This window comes from Mustela erminea, chromosome 9, assembly GCF_009829155.1.
Source record: "Mustela erminea isolate mMusErm1 chromosome 9, mMusErm1.Pri, whole genome shotgun sequence".
Lineage (NCBI taxonomy): Eukaryota > Metazoa > Chordata > Mammalia > Carnivora > Mustelidae > Mustela > Mustela erminea.
The window spans coordinates 79,500,696-79,519,369 of record NC_045622.1 but is presented as its reverse complement, the minus strand read 5'-3'; the positions used below and the strand labels follow the sequence as shown (position 1 = coordinate 79,519,369).

The window sequence follows — 18,674 nt, the reverse complement described above, 5'->3', positions numbered from 1 at the left end:
GGGAAAACATCTAAACCAAAATTAGGTGACTGGATATATCCATGAGGCCCAAAATACGAGTGGGTATAGAGACAGACTTTCCAAAGCCACAACATGCCATATCAGAAATGGTGCAGAGGAGGAAGCAGAGGGAAGCAACTAGGTATTGGATGGATCCGAAAAATTCCCAGATCATGAAGGGACAGTGTACTGGCTCCTGGGAGGGTATGTTCACATTTCAACGTAGCTGCCTATGAGGGGTCTGTGGTAAGGGACTAGATTAGTCTGGGCTCGGGAACTCTAAACACTCAATAGATGAAACTCTCATCCATGACGAGACCCCAAATTGAGCAGTCCAGGAACAGTAAGGACAAAGGAAAAAGAAGTTCCAGATAAAAGTAAAGGAGAAAAACCAGGAGGTCTGATAACCAGAAGGTTATCACCCATAGTTTTGAAATACAGCTTAAAACTATAACAAAGTTTCTGAGTCATATCTCCTTTTAATAATCAAGAAAAAAGTTCACGTGAACATTAGAAATATCACATGGTTAAGGTTTAGTTTTCTAAAGTTATTTTAAGAAAGAGAATGAATAGCAAAATAACATACCTATAGATAATACATGTCAGAGGGATATGCCCCCAAAGATAAAAAATATTCTAGTTTCTCTAACTTCTATTTTTCTGCTTATCCTACTGTTATTGAGTCCAGAAGATATTAATCAAATGATATAATATATGAAAGAATAACTTACATCAGAGATAGAAACCCAGAAATGGAGTGATATACTCAGAAAGGAAAAAATTTAAAAATCATTAAAAATGAAGACTAAGCTAGAAGGGATGCAATATTGAATAAGTACAACAGATAACACCTTTGGATAATGAGAAGATAAAAAGGAGAAAAACTTAAATATCAAAAAAGACAGATAAGAGGGATTTGAGAGAAAGTAATAAATTTTAATGAATTTTAATTAACACATGATTTAATATACACATAATAGGAGTCCTCAAAAGAATAAATCCAGAATAAAAAGAACAAATATTAAGAACTATAATTTTAAAAAAATTCCTGAAATTAAAAAAAAAAACCCAAAAGATTTGAAACACTGAAAGACCAAACCATATGGTCCCTGAAAAAGTTGCCCCAGAATAACCAACACCAACATAGCCTGTAAAGTTACTGATCTTTAAAAAGAAAAATCTTTTGGGCATCCAAGTAAAAATATCAAATTATTTAGAAGGGAAGGAAAATTAGATTACCAATAAAACTGTAGAGACATATTAAAGATGTTGTAAGCCAAGAATTTTATATTTAGCCAAATTGATTTTTCAAGTATAAAGATCTTAAATTGCTGTCAACATGCAAGAATTTAGAGAATACTGTTCTCATGGGGCCTTTCTGAGGAATTTACAAGAGAATAAGATTCAGACAATCAAAATGAATAGAGATGATGTTCACAAAGCAATGGTGCTAAGTAGTAAATTTTATTTACTAATAGAATTAGTAATAGGGGAGGAAAAGAAGATAAATAAAATGAAAAAGTTGAGAAACCAAACCACCATTAAGCAATGCACATTTTGGTGCTAATACTCTAAATCAGGAAAACCAGATAGTGAATACCAAAAAATTCAGGAGAGCTGTTACATTTGGGGAGAAAAGAGAGGTTTGTGATTGCTTAGAGTATGTGGATGGGTTCCAGAGTAGTCACTGTTCTATTTCTTGACCTGGATGGTGTTTCAAGAGCATGTGTCTTACAAAAATTCATTAAGTTATATATTTGTCTTTGTGATTCTTCTGTGTCTGGATTGTATTTTACCACAAGAAGTGGCTTTTTAAAATTTATTTTGAAAGGTTAATAATACTCCCAATAATAAAAATAAAGATGGGTAGTGATGGAAAGATGGCAACCACCTCTAAAAACACAAAGAAAAAAGTTACAGCAATTTCCTCCAAAGTTCCAAAGTTTTTCATTAAAAAAAACTAAGAATAAAGTGCATTGCAAAAAAAAGAAACACTTCGGAGAATTCCAAAGTAAGCATATTTAGTTTTTGGGTGGTGGTAGGTCAAATTGTGCTTGATTTATCTCAACAGAACAGGAGCTAGATGCTGGTTTAAAGGTTAAAATATAAACTTCATTTTCTATTGTCACAAGTTTTCTGATTCCTTGTCGATCGTCACTTTCCCTTTGCATAAACAGTTGGCTATAATTTGAATTTAATATTCTGGTGCTGTTGTTATGACTTACTTTGAGAAATCTCTCTATAATCCTATTAAGTTGTTCCCTTGCATCTGAGCTATAAATATGAGTGGAAGCCCCATTTGGTAGTTAATAATTCCTACGGCATTAGGAACTATGGGGGTAGTGCTCGATAAACCACCATTCAAGCACAGTGCCAAGGAAAGACTGCAGACTGTTGAGTCAAGTAAACCTGGGTTTGAAGGCTGATTTTTCTGCCTCAGTTTCTTTATCTCTAAAATGGGAATAATGGCTCTTATTAGAATTGTGAAGATTCAAGATAATCACTGTAAAGCATTGAGTTCAATACTTAGCACGTCAAAGGTGCTTAACAGAAAATTATTTTGTCCCAGGGGCGCCTGGGTGGCTCAGTGGGTTAAGCCTCTGCCTTCAGCTCAGGTCATGATCTCAGGGTCCTGGGATTGAGTCCCGCATTGGGCTCTCTGCTCAGCGGGGAGCCTTCTTCCCTCTCTCTCTCTCTGCCTGCCTTTCTGCCTGCTTGGTCTCTCTCTGTCAGATAAATAAATAAAATCTTTAAAAAAAAAAAAAGAAAAAAAAAGAAAATTATTTTGTCCCATCCCAATGCTCAGAGGAAAACTGAGGAGGTAATAAGGAGTCAGGGCTTGTGGAGAAACTAATGGTTTACTAGGGTCTCAAAAATTTCCTCCAGTGATTTCTAGGAAAGCACGAGACAGAGAAATTATTTTTCCTTTCATTCATGAGATGACCTCATACTCAAGTGGTTTTGCTGGCCACAACTTTAATTACTGCAAAACTGAGTATTACAAAGGGAACACCAGGGATGGTCTCTTGGCTGATAACACAAGCTGGGGTTCACAATGGCTGAAAGAACACAGCTTGTTACTCTGCCTGGGAACCCCTAAAACAAGAATACACATTTTAAAGGTTCTCTTCCCCCCCCCACTGAAACACTTGGGTCAGTACTGAATCTAAAACAACTCATTAAGAAATCCCAGTGTGAATTTTTTTACAAAGTAGGATGGAATTACAACTAGATTCAGAACTCAGAAAGGTTTTCTTTGTTTTCTTCCCAAGTCTAAATTGCTTTTAGGTTGGTTTTTCATAACTCAGAGCCATTTTTATTCAAGAAGGGCTATTTGGTTTTCTCAAGCAATTTCTTGTCTAGAAACTTCACCAAAATGGATAAACTTGTTTTTTCTTTCCCTGTTAAGTCTCCACACTTCACAAATGTTTTCTGGTAACCCGTATATTAAACAAGTAGCTCTTTCAAAGTCAGGTTTGGAGGCAGTGCTAATGGTCGGAGCAATTTCTAAAGGGCGAGAAGCCAAGGAATAATAATATTTTTCGCTCATATACCCTCAATCTCTAATACAACCAAATGTGTGAAATGCTGCTGGGCTGGCTTACAGAAATGCTAGCAGAAATCCAGTGAATGCTGGAAAGGATATATTCTTGTACTCCCCAGAGGCCATTTCAATATTGTTAATTCTTAACTGGCCTGGCTGGTGTATTTGACAAACCGCCCACTAAAAACCTTTTTGGTTTGACATGATTTTATTCCTCTGACGAAGCCCGCATGCAAGGCGCTCATGCAGATGCAAAACTGGGCAGCAGTAGTCACCTCTTACATTTTCCAGCAACCTTTCATCTAAAGGTTTCACAGGACATGCCAGGTATTAAAACAGTTCCTGTAGAAAGAGAGAAGCAAGTCCTCAGTAGAGGAGAATCCTAGAGTTCCAGGAAATTACACGAAAAGCTTAGATCCCCTTCTCACCTACAAACAGCGAGTGTGGAGCCGTGATTCAGCCTGTTTCTCTGTTGGTCCTACGGGCAGCTCTGTGGGCAGTAATGAAGTGCAGATGTTCTGGGATACTGGGTTCTCCACTCTCCCCCCAGTTTTTAGGAATGAAATGTTCCAAAGTATTTATTTAAATTTTCCCACTACAGTTTGTAACCTTGTGAGTTTTATTCCGTAATTGTACAGCTTCCATGCTTGTCTCTACAAGATAAAATTTGACTACTACCAAGATCCACCAAGTTCCTTTCATCCCTTTTCCTTGTTGCCACTGCCTATTTTACTCCTCATGTTGCTGTTTCAGAGAAACATATTCTTCATTTTCACCTCATTATTCTTATTAGTCTAATCCCTGCTACATGTGTTAATGCAACTTGCTTATGCCAGCAAATAAAACATTCTTAGAAAGAAGAAAATCTGAAACTACTCGACTGTGTTCTGGAAAGAAGACAGTCTTGCTAGCTAAGGTTGAAATTTGTATCTTCTTCTGCTTGACCTTCTGATGAAGAAGGGTCCCTCAGAGTGGCTCACAAGGTTAATATTCTCACTAAAAAGCTTACCAATGTCGACAATGCTAAGAGAGAATTCTTGACCAAATGAGGCCTCAATATCTTAGCATATATGCCCTTTTATTAAAATTCCCTGAGTGCTCACTGTGTGTCAGACTCTGAGCTAGTACTGAAGACATCATCCTGATGAGGCCACCATTTCAGCCTTTAAGGAGATCAATGTGACACCGATGATAGCAGTGAGATATGCATGCCTTATCCTGTTAAATGCAGAACAGCTAGTTACTACACAATACTGGTGGTTAATACTTTAAAAAATCGACACTGAATCTCTTCTTTCTCTCTGTCACACATGTATACACACCCACACCCACACACACACACACACACCCCCCTTTACATGAACTTACGTAAATAACAAAACCCTGACTCAGCCAATTTATTTAGTTGTCCAACCAGTTGGAAAAGGAGTATTTTCAGAGTATGATTTTGTCCTTTTAGGGAAGAACATCTGATCTTCTCAGTGTTTCCTTATCAGAATTATGGTTTCAAAAGCCCATGACCAGTAAGCTTTACTGTCACCCAGCAAATAGACAGTAGGGATATTATACAGCAGGGTGGTTGGTTTTCTTCCACACTGCGTGCATCTCTGCTAAAAGAAGAATCTTAAAAAAAGAAAGAAAGAAAGAAAGAAAGAGAAGAAATGGCCTTACTAGATGTTATGAATATGCAGAAGAGAGGAGAATTTCCACTTCACTTTTTGAATAGGTAATTCAGAATGCAAAACAGGCTCATTTGGGTGAGGAGGAAAATGCTTATTTTGTTTTATTTATGTGCCTGGGCTTGGAGATGAGGTGCTGTCAGCTCACAGAGCAGAGGCTGGGAGAGAGTTGTCTTTCCTAGAGCTACAGAGACTACCAGATGAAGGGAGGCTGTCACAGAGGTGGTGGTTGGGAGGGAGGGGGGAAATGCTAGTACATCAAGTGAGAAGAGCAAGAAAGACCAAAAAGTAGCCAAAAACAGAGGAGGATTTGGGATAGGATATGCTGTCTGTAGGCAGAATAAAGGCCAGGAGAAGGAAAAGCAAGGGTGATGCATGCAGGAAAGGAGTGAAGTAGGATGAGAGGAACGCAGTCTTGGACAATCAGCGGAGAGAGTGATGGTGCTGTAGTTGTCCCTCACCAGCTCTCTCTGGTGGGATAGCCAGGAAGGAGGAAGAATAGCCTAAAAAAGGGGATGGGAAGAGGGACTGTCCAGCTTTATGAAGTCTTAATTAAATATATATTTATTCCTGCTACACCTACTTACACTATGGTAGCCTGTGAACATTTTGAGGAGCCTGTTCATTTTCTCAAGCAGCCATGTTTGCCCATCTTTACTGTACTTTCGCATGTTGGAGACCATCACCCTTCACTGCCTTTTAATTGCCACTGGCATGTATTGACTGCCGCGTTTCCTCATTTGGAATGCCAAAAGTCCGGGGTTGCTTTCCAGTCTATTCCTTGATTTTATGGAGTTTTTATTGGCTCCAATTATTTAGATGAAGTCAACTCAAGTGTTGGTATTTGCCCACTTACAACAGTGACAAAAGATACTTCTCCATAAAGTAGAAACCCAAATCTAGGTCAGAACAAAATGCCTAACACAGTGCCTTGCACAATGTAGCATACAGAAGGGTAAAACAATACTACCGCCAATCAAGACATTCAGTGTGATCTATAGTGATTGTGCTTCCTTTCAGATTTGTTCTGCTGGTTGCATTCTTGAAAACATTCTAACTTGGTATAATCATTGAATATGGCAGTATATAGAAAAAGTATAGTTTATAATGACTCTTTCCTATTGGGCTAGATTGTGTTATAAATTCAGATAATTTCTTCAATTAAGAAATTATTATCAACACTGCAAGGAGATATCATCTCACACCTGTCAGAATGGCTATAACCAAAAGCATGAGAAACAACAAGTGTTGGTGAGGATGTAGAGAAAAAGGAATTACGCACTCTTGGTGGGAACCCAAGTGGGAACACAAACTGATGGTAGGAACGCAAATAGATGAAGCCACCATGGAAAACAGTATGGAAGTTTCTAAAAAAATTAAAAATAAAACTAACATACAATCCAGTAATTCCTCTACTGGGTATTAACCCAAAGAAAACAGAAACATTAATTTGAAAAGACACATGCACCCCTATGTTTATTATAACATTATTTATAATAGCCAAGCTATGAAAGCAGCCCGTGTCCATCCATAGGTGACTGGATAAAGAAGATGTAGTGTATACACTATGCTATAAAAGAATGAGATCTTTCTGCAGCAGCATGGATGAATCTAGAGGGTAAAATGCTAAGCAAAATAAGTGAGTCAGAGAAAGACACATATCGTATCACATGTGAAATTTAAGGAACAAAACAAAGGAACAAAACAAAGGAAGAGACAAGGAAACAGACTCTTAAATACAAAGAATAAATTGGTGGTTGCCAGAGGGAAGTGGATGGGGAGAGCATGAACCAGATTAAGGGGATCAAGAATACACTTATTGTGAGGCGCACTGAGTAACATATAGAATTGCTGAGTATTATATTGCACACCTGGATTGAGTATAAGTCTGTAAATTAATTATACATAAATTTTAAAAAAATAAAAATTTAAAAGAGAAATTATTCAGAAAAATATTTTTATTGATTTTGGGGGGAGGAAGTTAAGGGGCATGAGATGAGGCTCTTGACCCTACCCTGTAAAAACTATATTGATCCAACTTTAATGTCTAAATCCTTCTGAAAATGTTATCTTGTTCCATCGTGCTGTAATTATCTCTTACCAGCTATCTCTGGTGGGACAAAATGGACAATGAGGGCTTCTTTACCAAGTCTTATTCTTTTCTCCCAGGTAAGCTTTCATCATCAAGCAGTAAGGTTGCTGAGCATTTCACAGAGTTGCATGAAAAAAATATTGTCTAGATGATGCACTGACAAAATAATGATAATCATCTGAGAAAATATAGACATGGAAATGACATCTACTTTTATCCTCAAAGCTATTACCATTTTGATTTAGTATTTTAATCTGATTTTATGATTGTGAAATGCTCTAATAATTTTTGTATTCACTTGCTGCTTTATAGTTTTTTTGAAAACATCTAGGTGTGTATCTATCATTAAACATTTATTCCTTACCTACTGTATGCTAAGACTAGGCAGAATGCTGGGATCCACTGTTTTTGTTTATCCAATCAATGCTTTAACAATTGAGATGACAGCCAAGAACCAAAAATAGATATTATAATTCTCAGTTTAGACCCATGCATTCCAATTCTCCAAACTAGTAATTCTATTTGAATGGGAAAGTGCTAGGTGGATATTTGTTTCCCAAAGGAGACATGTGTAAAGTAGCACCAAGCTATTTATATTTTTGGGCATCTACGCAAAAGTAGAAACCAGGCTTCTTGAAAAATCTACATGGGACGCAAAATTAGCCTTTAGCCTTCTTCTTCCCACTTTCCTTTCTCCATCCTTCTATCTATGGCAATCCCTGCTCTCCCTTATTTATTGCCTTCATTTATTAATTGCATTCTCTCACTCACCTGCCAATTATTTTTGGGCAATAGTAAGGCTCTTTGCCAGTGGAGAAACAAAGCTATGAAAGAAAGGACCACATTGAAGGCAGCTACTGAGTCTCTTATAAAGATAAGTCATGTCCAGGCATTACCACACCACAAAGAAGAGCATGAAAAATGACACTTGGTCTACATAACCACGAGAGCTGAGAGAGTGTAAGGCACCCAAATTCTACACCAACTGAGACCTGCCTTCTCTTGAAATAATCCTCTTCTCAACTAGAGGTTTGTAACCTTAGCTACACACAAGAATCACCTGCAGGGTTTTTAAAATGCCTGATACTCAGGTCAAATCCAAATCCTGTTTTGAAAAATCCGTGGAGAATGGACACAGATGTCAGCATTTTAAAAATTGGCTAGTCTGATGGGTAACCTCAGTGGAGAACTATTGCTCTAAATATCCCTCCTTTGAATCTTCTGTCATAGAAATTTTAACATCATTTTCCACATTACCGTGGGAGGAGGCAGAAAGGGGAAATCACTTCAGGAAAATATTCGTTTTTCTCATTCTCTTAAAAAACACATAAGCAAACAAATAAAAACAAAGCAACCACAGCAAAACTGCCCTCTTCTGTAAGTTCTTGAGGTAAAGAATTAAAAATTAAAATTGAAAACAAACAAACAAACAAACCTGTAGAGATCTTGATAATATGTTGTAGAAGTAGCAGTAAGGTTGTCAGAAAGGCCTTTCTTGGCCTGTGGTATAGTTTGAGAGATTCAGGAAAGAAATGTGATCCTCTGCATGGAAGATGAGACTGAGTAGGTTAAACCTATCCAGTTAGATGCAAAGGTCTTGGACAAAGGAAATGCAACCATAGTAGGAGGTCTGATTTGTTTTTGACAACAAACCTTGAGTATTTATTCCAATAAACTTCACAAGATAATATCAATTAGATCAGTGGCAAAATTACAATAAAACAAAACAAAATTCAAGTAATAAATCAGGACTAAGAAGCTGACCCTAAATGTGACGGGTTAGGGTGAGCATTAGGATACTAAAACAAAGAGACCCCCCCGCAAATTGGCTGCTGTTGTGAAATTGTGACATGTGTTGCATAGATACAGAAATCTCATTGTCATCCAATAAAACTAAGTAGAAAAATATAGAAGAGATTTACTGTGAAGTATTCTGTTTACTTCCGGTGACTAAAAGCATCCTCCCATGTTCCTCCTTAATATCATTGATAGTGAGGTGGATTAGGAAGCCCATGGATAAAGTAGCCCCAGATTCTAACTCTGGTTCCTTTTCTGTTACCGTGAAAATTTGGGTTATAGTTGAATTCTCTGGAATTCAGATTCCTTATCAGTGAACTGGAGGAAATTACCTATTTCAGAAAATTGTGAAGGATAAATAAAGACCAAATAATTAGATGGAGGCTCTTAATAATTTCAAGACTATCCCCAGGTCTTTATCACTTGTTACCGATACAATCTGTAAAACAGCTTAAATTTTTTAAAAAAATTATGTATTTTAGAGAGAGAAAGAGTGCGAGTGCAGTGCACATGAGTGGGGGAAGGGCAGAGGGATAGAGAGGATCTCAAGCCGACTCCCATGATCCTGAGATCGTCACCTGGGTCAAAATCAACAGTTGGCTGCTTGACCAACTGAACCACACCAGTGCCCCCAAACAGCTTAAATTTTTGCAGATGTAGGGAAGATAAAAGTTAGGTAGCTCACAGTGTGCTAGTGGTAGCAGTAAGTTCTTGGGGTGGGAGTGGGGTGGGGTCATCTAAGTCTACACACGATAGAGTCTTCTGCCATGAATAAACTTGATCAAATCATTGGGGGCAAGTGATTAGTTATTTTTGATTCCCTGTTTATCTACAGACAGGGTCTTATTCTAGATTGGGGGTGGCAAACTCAAAGGCAGGCAGGGCTCCGGCAGGTCTGAGTGGGGGTGGGGTGCCCACACACAATTTGTGCAACTGGAGTGTGAGCACATGCTCTCTTCAAGGGGCAGCCTCCACTTACACCAAGCAGGCTCCTGGCATACGGGGATTGAGTCTCAGTTGTTGCCAGATTTAATTTTTCAAGAAAAGTCAGATCCATATTTAATGTAAAATCTCCCAGTTTTTAAGTGTTGACAACTAATTCTTTTCTTTCAACTTCCTATGAGCCAACCAAAACATATCTGAATACAGCCTGTGTGCTACCAGTTTTGCAACCTTTGGATTTTAAAGGTTTTTTCATTCCCAGTGCCCTCTGCTCCGTGAGCTCAAGAATAATTGTGTGCATCCTGCATGAGGGTTCACCCTACGGTTTAAAAATACACTCACACCCCCCACTTCCAAATAAGTGTTTCCTGTTGTTAGAGTTTCATTATCCATAATGAATGTTACTCCCAGGCAATTCTTATGCAAACAGCTTCTTGTCCCAAAGTTAAAAATCAAATACATTTCCTGTTCCTTGCTGAAGTGCATAGACCTAATTTTCTGCATATTAGTTTTATCTTTTTAAACACAGCTGGTGGCTGGTTTCAGTTCCCCAGGGCCCTGTTTTTTTTTTTTTTTTGCACCAAGTCTTGGGCAGTAAAACTTTAATGAACTTCGCATTTATAAAAGTCTTGGAGAAACATGGTCTTCCATGCTATCTCCTCTGAACTGAAGGGCGTTCTCCCCAAAATCAAATGTCGAAGCCCTGACCAAATATGTGACTGGATTTGGAGATGGAGTCTTTAAGAAGGTGATTAGGTTAAATGAAGTCTTAAGGTTGGGGCCCTTCTCCAACAAGACTGCTGTCCTTATAAGAAGAGGAAGAGATACCAGCAGTGCAGGGACAGACAGGAAAGGCCATGTGAGAACCCAGTGAGAGAGTGGCCATCTCCACGTCAGGAAGAGAGCTCTCACTGAAATAAAACCTGCAGCCACCTTCCTCTTGGACATCTGGCTTTCAGAAGTCTGAGGAAATGACTTTCTGTTGTTTAAGTCACCGAGTCTATAGTATTCTGTTATGGCAGCCCTAGAAAACAAACCTGCCATCTATAACTAGCCTGGCTTTGATGTCTGATGTCTTTTGGATTTTAGGATCCTTTAAAATCCCAGTTATTCTCAGAGAAATCCCACTTTTAGACATGTCTTCTCATCTGACTTCCTGCTCAGGGCATTATGAAAATTTTGTTTTCTCCAATCAAAAGAGTCTCTTCCTTCTGGTAAATATACCAGACTTTATACTTAGTGGCAGAATACAAACTCTTTGGTAACTCACCCATAAAATGTGAGATAAAGGAAACCGATCCTTTTCCCAAGTTTTAAAACTTGTCCTCGTTTGTCAGATGCTCCTGTGAGTCGTACTATGCCTATTTTCTTGAGGGTGGAGAGCCACTTGCAGGCATGTTCATCATTTTTTAAAACATCTTCAAAATCCAGTGTGGGTAGCTGGAGCTCGGCGCCCCAGTACTGACATTCTGTGAATAAGAAAAAGAAGAAACCAGATGAGATTACATTGTTTCTATATAAAATGAGAACCTCAGAGGAGGGACTAGTTCATTGAAGTTGAGCTTTCATTTCTCGTGGGATTTACAAAATTTCAGTCATATTCGAATTGCTCAAGCTAATAACTTTTCTTCCCTGGGGCCATGCCAGTTTACTATATACCTCCTGCCTACCACTGCCGACCCATGACAGGCATACATTCACTAAGCCCGTTTGTCGATAGAATGTTTAGCTCATGGATAGCTCTTGAGATGTACATCCGTAGGGCTTCTTTGCCTGGATTCTGCTTAGAAACGTCTCTACTGAGATACTGTGTATTTTAATGGCCATGTCACATTATTCAACTCCAAATAGATGATAAAATCTGAATGACGGACTGAGAACACTATATGCACATTCCTAGAGGTGGGAGGAGTGTTTGCCTTGGTGGGTACAGCTCCGTCTTCCTCTTATTTCACCTGAGCTGAAGCTTTCTCTGAGGTCAAATCATTCTTTGGCGTAAAAACGAAACAAAACAAAAAACCTATCCATGGGGAAGAAAAGATGAAAGGTGTGCTCCTGGGATGCATAGAAAATGCATTTTGCATAGATCCTTTGATGACAACATGACCGTAGATGAAGTCAAGTGCTTTCATTAGCTTTCTCAGTCCTCATGATCAAATGCTCATGAGAAAAGTTTACTTGGAGAAACAGAAAGGAAATGAAATGGAAGAAATAATTTGCTTTGCAAACCGGGCTCTCCCCAAAGGAGGCAGAACACAGAGATGTCATTTTGCCAAGGGAAATAACTCAGATATTAACAACTGCATTCAGGAGAGACCTAGCTCAAGATAATCCCTTTGATTTTTTTCAGTTTTAGAAGAAAGAATCTGCCTTAGGAAGGCAAATCTTCCGAACAAGTGACAGAATGAGATCTTATGATCTCAGTGTCATCCTAAGCAAACCTCACTTCTCAAACTGGGGAATATACGTCGTGTTATGGAAAACAGCCCCAAGCTCCCAGTTTAAGAATGCGGAATGGATCAGTGTTCCTGTGTAGTTGTTGTAGACTGGAAGTCATTCCCTTCTCTTTGATGTCCAACAGGGATTTCTTAGGAGTCAGATAGTAGCAATAGATAGTGAAAAGATGCCTGCAGGTTCAGGAGGCCACCTCCTGCTCTCCCATCAGCTAGTTAGCCACCAGCAAAACAGCCACATGCAGCTGGTACCATATGGACCAGGATATCAATAAGGTCAAGAACGGAGGCAGAGGGGCCTGGATTTGAATCATTGTCCTGCATCTTACCAGATAGTTTCTTCATGTCCTTTCTGAGCCTCCATCTCTTAATTTGTAAAAGAGCCAAACTCTATTTACTGTGCAGGCCATTTGTTGACCAGGCAAAGAGCCTAGTACAGTGCCTGATACATAGTAGAAAACCACTATTCTGACCACCTATAATAATAGTCGGTATTTACTGACTCCTTTCTAGATGTTAGGTACAGTGCTAGGTGCTTTCCATATGTTATTTCTTTTAATGTCCACAATACAAATACCCACTAGATGCTTTCAGCATTCCCAAGTTATAAAGAAGGGAACAGCAGAGCTAATGATTTGCAGGGCAAGTTAGTCAAATCCAAACAATTGATTCCAAAGTCTATAATTTTAACAACTACATATAAAATAAAGAAGTGGTGCCTTAAAATACTGTTGTCACATGTATTTTTATACCTTATGTCTGCAGGTCCATTATTTATTCTGTCCCTTACAAAGGAAATCTACTAGATAAGAAAGAAAGCAAAGCAAGTTACACTTAGGACCACTTTGTCTGAACTTGCTCAGGTATGGGTATTTAAAGATAAACCTTGAATATAACACTGTGTGTTAATTATACTGTAATTAAAAAAAAATACCACACTTGATCTGAGCGAAAAAGCCAAGAAATGATGGAATTAAAAAAAATGAAAAATAAAGCTTGGCTTCTAGTCAGGACTTTAGATGCAGAAAAAACACGGTGAGTAGGTTTCATTGTACAATGACATTGCTGTCCACCTTTTGTGTAATGAACCAAGGCTGAAAAATCAGCTAGCTTCACTTCTTTAATTTATGCCAGTGTATTTCAGAACTCCAAGCTGGTTTGGTTTTACTTAAGGCCATTATCACTTTCCAGAGAGTGTCAGTGACTGTGAGTCAGGGAAATAGAATACACAGATTGAAAAAACATTTTCCAAAATGGGAACGTTTTAAAAACTTTGAGTTCATATTTTGACTACTTTGTGGATTCAAGGAGGGTCTCCTTAGGACACACACTACATACATCTATAACATCTTTTTTTTAAAGATTGTATGTATTTGAAAGAGACAGCGAGAGAGAGAACACAAGCAGGGGGAGTGAGAGAGGGAGAAGCAGGCTTCCCTGCTCGATGCCAGGCTCGATCTCAGGACTCTGGGATCATGACCTGAGCCGAAGGCAGATGCTTAACGACTGAGCCACCCAGGCACCCCCACTTATAGCATGTTTTAATGAGTTTTTGTTTCTATATGATTCGTTTTCCCATTATAGAACAACACACACGGGCATGCACATGTGCACACACAGTATTTTTTGTTTTAAAATCACAGAATGACTTAGTTTCTTTCAATAAACATATTACTCTTTCCATGTATAAAATTAACCATATTCACACTGAGACTCCAATATAAAGCAAGGCTCTCAGGGCGACACACAGCATAGTCTCTACCGTAAGTAATTTCAGATTTATAGGATTTTACTATCAGAGGGTGGTTACAATGCCTTTTACGTTCTGCAAAAGTTCACCATTTTCCAGCTCTAGCTCTCATTCTGGCATGCCCTGGCAAGGACTTTCCAGAAATCAGCAAACAAGGGCCACAGCTCATTATAGAACCTGTGTCCTAATACCAACACTCCTATGTTCAGTTATGCTAAACGTGATTTTCCAAGATGGTACTATGACTACCCAGTTTCTAAATTCAGCTTAGCATCCACCATATAAAATACTTTAATTTTCAGGGAGAAATAAACTATGTTTCAATAAATCCACCAGTAAAACCATTTCATGTACCCGCACAGAAAATTTAATATTGAAAAAGTGATTTTGGAGCACCTCCTCAGTTCTCCCCCAACCACAGAACAGAACTACTGTGGACTCAAGAGAAAACACATTTGACAAGAGTAAATCATTTGTCAGGTGAACACATTAAAAGCAAATTTAAATTTCACACTTGGGTCTGGATACATAAACAGTATGGAAAATGACGGAATATTTAAGGCATGAACCACCCTTTCTAATTTAACTTACGGCCTACTAATAAATACTTCCTTGAACATGTGCTTCACACATCATAAAATTTATGAACACTCTACATGCTGGCTTTCAAGGAACGGTTTGTACAAGGTTTCCTTTTCAGCGTTAGGCATCACATTCCTGGCTCTTGAGTTGTATTTCAAAAAGGGAAAAGACACAAAGACGCTCTTTGCTTAAAGACTCCTGAAGGCACCAGGCTGAGTTGCAGTGTGTTATTTTGGATTTAGAACCTTCAGTCTACCTGCACTGAACTGTGCTCTTGACTCTGAAGTAGCAAGTCTAATATGCTGAGGCCAGCCAATCACCTACTATCTCTTCCTGTAAGTACTTTGCAGGGGTCCAGCCAAAACCCAAATCCGACCCTCGAGGAAGGAAGCATGCCTGGCTGGTAGAAGGGCTTTGAGTCTCTTCCCTGGGCTAAGGGGATCCTGTCTCTTCAAATATTCTTTCACTTCTCGTTTAATGAACTTGGCATATCTCAAGAATCTGATCACTTGTTCTCTTCTAGATTGAGATATTCCAGAAGCTGACCTGAGTTGAGGATCTGAATGCAAGCAATGTATAAGGGAGGGATCCTTGGAAGAACTAATAGGAGGTGGGGAACTAAGACAAGAAAGGAAGCGTCTGAAAATCATTTTAATGAATGGTGAATTGAACTGCTGGGCCTTCTGGCGATACTGAAGGCTGTATTTCAGAGTTGTCCCACCCAGGGACAAGGGAGCTGGGATGCCCAGGCTACCTAAACCAACCCCACTTCTCTGGGCACCTTTGGACACCTCCTCCATGTGCTAGCCAAAGCAGAGAAACCCCTCCAGCCAAGTGGCAGTCCGTGCTAGAAAGTGATGGCATGCACAGGAAGAGTACTGGGTCGGGGTGGGGGGAGCTTTGGGGAGGCACAGCCAGCCTCTGCGACGCCCTCCTTTAGGCTCTGTAAGAATGAATTAGATGGCTGTCTTCTGTGGCCCCCCAGTGCTGAAACACAACTCCATTCCAGTGCTTGCCACGTTGTGTTGAAATGATCTTGTACTTATTCCACACATACTTATAGAAAGTCTTGCGATTCTGGTAACAAATTATAGAAATGATCCCTGAAAGTATAGTCTTGAAAGCCTTGCTATTCCAAAGAGATCATATTAGTGAATAAAATTGATGTGATTGCACATCCATTTTGTGAAGGGAAAAGTGAGTAAGCAAGGAAACAAACAAACAAACAAATAAATACATAAAAACAAACTTGTAGCAAGCACCAAGTTACTGCCAGCGGGTTGGGGAACCTGTTTAGACATGGCAGTTAAGAACTGTCTAGCTAAAGAGATGCCTCTTAAGCCAGAGGCCAGGGTGTGGGGAGAGGGCATTCATGCAAAGGGCAGGGACAGGAGTGTGTTGGTGGGAGGGACAGTAGGAAGAGGGGGAATCTCTTATCTTGCTGGGGGAACTCAGCGTCTCTAGGGCTAGAACCCAGGCAAAGAGAAGAGTGGCAGATGAAGTGCATAAATAAACAGGGTCCATCAGGCAGGACTTCATCTCTCTTTCTTGCCCTAGACCACAAGTTCTTCTTTGCAAGGGACAGAGAGCCTGTCTTGTATATTTAATTCCTCACATCTACTGCTCCCTTCTCCCGCCACCCTCTAGCACAGAGCCTAAGGCTGGTACACAGCAGATTTCCAGAAAACTATTATGTTCTGTATCATAAACAAATCTTTGCTTATTTTCTTATGGGGACTAGAGGCTGGAGGCAATCCCTGAAAGGTGTGATTGTGTCTGAACACGCTTTAGTATTTTAAAAGATAGAGAAATCCATAAAACCTTTGCCCTGGGTGATAATCCCACCAAACTCAAAAGATCTCCTCAAGGTTGTATAAAACACACTTCTAGGGGCACCTGGGTGGCTCAGTGGGTTAAAGCCTCTGCCTTCGGCTCAGATCATGATCCCAGGGTCCTGGGATCGAGCCCCACATCGGTTTTCTGCTCAGCAGGGAGCCTGCTTCCTCCTCTCTCTCTGCCTACTTCTCTGACTACTTGTGATCTCTGTCAAATAAATAAGTAAAAAAATCTTTAAAACACACACACATGCGCGTGCACACACACACACACACTTCTACACAAGTTTATATTGCTTGAAAGGAGAGAAATATATTTTTATTCTGGACTATTAGGTACTTGGCATATTCTATATGCTTAGCTCTATGACAACAGTGGCTTTCTTGTTGGAGAATCCAAGAACACATGAGAAAATGAGACAGACAGGGACTCTAAAAGTGATGAGTATTTATTTATGGAGCCGCTAGGATTCTGGGTGCCCTGCTGAGCACCTGAGATGGATTAATTAATGTAATCGTCACAACAGCCCTGTAACAGAGGTCCTAGTATTGTTCCCATTTTATAGACAAGGTGACATAGGCATAAGGATCTTAGATAATTTATAAAGAATTACACAGCTCCTGCTCCTCAGAGCTGGGGAACCACACAAATAATTTGATTACAGTTTTTAGAAGAAAGGAAAGCAGTCACTTAAGGTGCCAGGAAGGGAGATGATAATCTCAGACTTCCTTAGAGTTTCAGGACAAACAGAAAATTCAGTTTTACCTTCTGTTCTTATTGTGAGTGTCCCCTATGACATCACAAAAAGTAAAGGTTATGGAACACCCTCTTGGTCACTTTCAATTATGTGCACTGCACACATCTTCCTGTGGAGTGGCCCTTGCTGGTTCCAGAAAGCTCCGGTTGTCACAAGCTTCCTCCTTATGCTAAAACACAATCTATCTCTGTCACCTTTCTTTTAGGCCCTAATTCTGTGAGCCATAATCCCACAGAATATGACAGTCTTGGAGATGTATATAAGGAACTGTGCTCTTTTTCTGAGTCCAAATAGCCTTTTAATTCCCCATGTTTTTCATGTCTTATGGCTTCCAAGCTCTGCCCTAGGCTCTGCTCTCCGCTCTTCATTGTATGATGCATTCAAGTCTGCTGACACTCTCCAACAGCACTGATGTCTTGAACCAGACATAGTACTATAGATGTGGTCTGGCCCATGCCTGCATGGTGGGCTTGCTACCACATTTTCATTTATGCAACCTAAATCTCAATCTTTTTTGGCTGTCTCAACTCTGTTGACTCAGATTGACTTTTCAGTCAATGAAAATGTGTATAAATTGTCTGTCACATCTTCATTTCTGAAGCTAGTTCGTTGAGAATGTGTGAAGCATGTGTAGAGATGGGGATAGAGGTTTGATAGGAACATTGTGTCAGAGTTAATAACTCGAGGTTTGAGGGTGACTCAAACCTGAATTCTGAAACTTCCCATCTGCAAGAACGACAGAAAGTAATACAGTCTCTCAGTTCAGCTACGGAAAATGCAGGATGAAAATGACTTTGCAGGGTTGTTACGAAATTTAAATGATATGCTATCTATAAACAACTTAACACAGCGTATCTGATAAAAATCTGCCCATGAACCAGAGCAGCTGAACCTGACTGAAGGAAAACACACCATGATGACTGGTCTCATTGCATGTCTACTATTGTCTGCCTGATTCTTTCTTACCAGCTGACTATTTCTCATGTTCTCTATCCTCAACCCTTCTACCTCCTCCTCCTCCTTACGCTCAGCTGACAGCTTTGCCTCTTATTTCAGTGGAAAAATAGAAGGACTCAGAAGAGAATTTCTATACATTTCCTCCACCACATCCACCAATCTGCCCGTGTCTGTCTCCTTCCTTATGGCTCTTGATGTGTTGTAGACGTACTTGTAAATTTATATATTATACATTATACATGGTGTGTGCATATATATGTATTTTTTTTTAATTATTAATCTCTT

The 18,674-nt window shown here is 39.4% G+C and overlaps 1 protein-coding gene and 1 long non-coding RNA gene across 3 annotated transcripts in view; one reads left to right on the top strand and one right to left on the bottom strand.

Annotated features, from left to right (window-relative positions):
- Window positions 1–18,674, bottom strand: part of BBOX1 (gamma-butyrobetaine hydroxylase 1) — a 60,552-nt gene that overhangs the window by 22,748 nt on the left and 19,130 nt on the right. For both annotated transcript variants that reach the window (XM_032356992.1, XM_032356991.1), the window contains exon 4: window positions 11,325–11,523. In XM_032356992.1, coding sequence (XP_032212883.1) covers window positions 11,325–11,523 — 199 coding nt within the window. The remainder of the gene's footprint in view (window positions 1–11,324; window positions 11,524–18,674) is intronic.
- Window positions 1–18,674, top strand: part of LOC116598331 — a 217,074-nt gene that overhangs the window by 180,286 nt on the left and 18,114 nt on the right. The window lies entirely within an intron of this gene.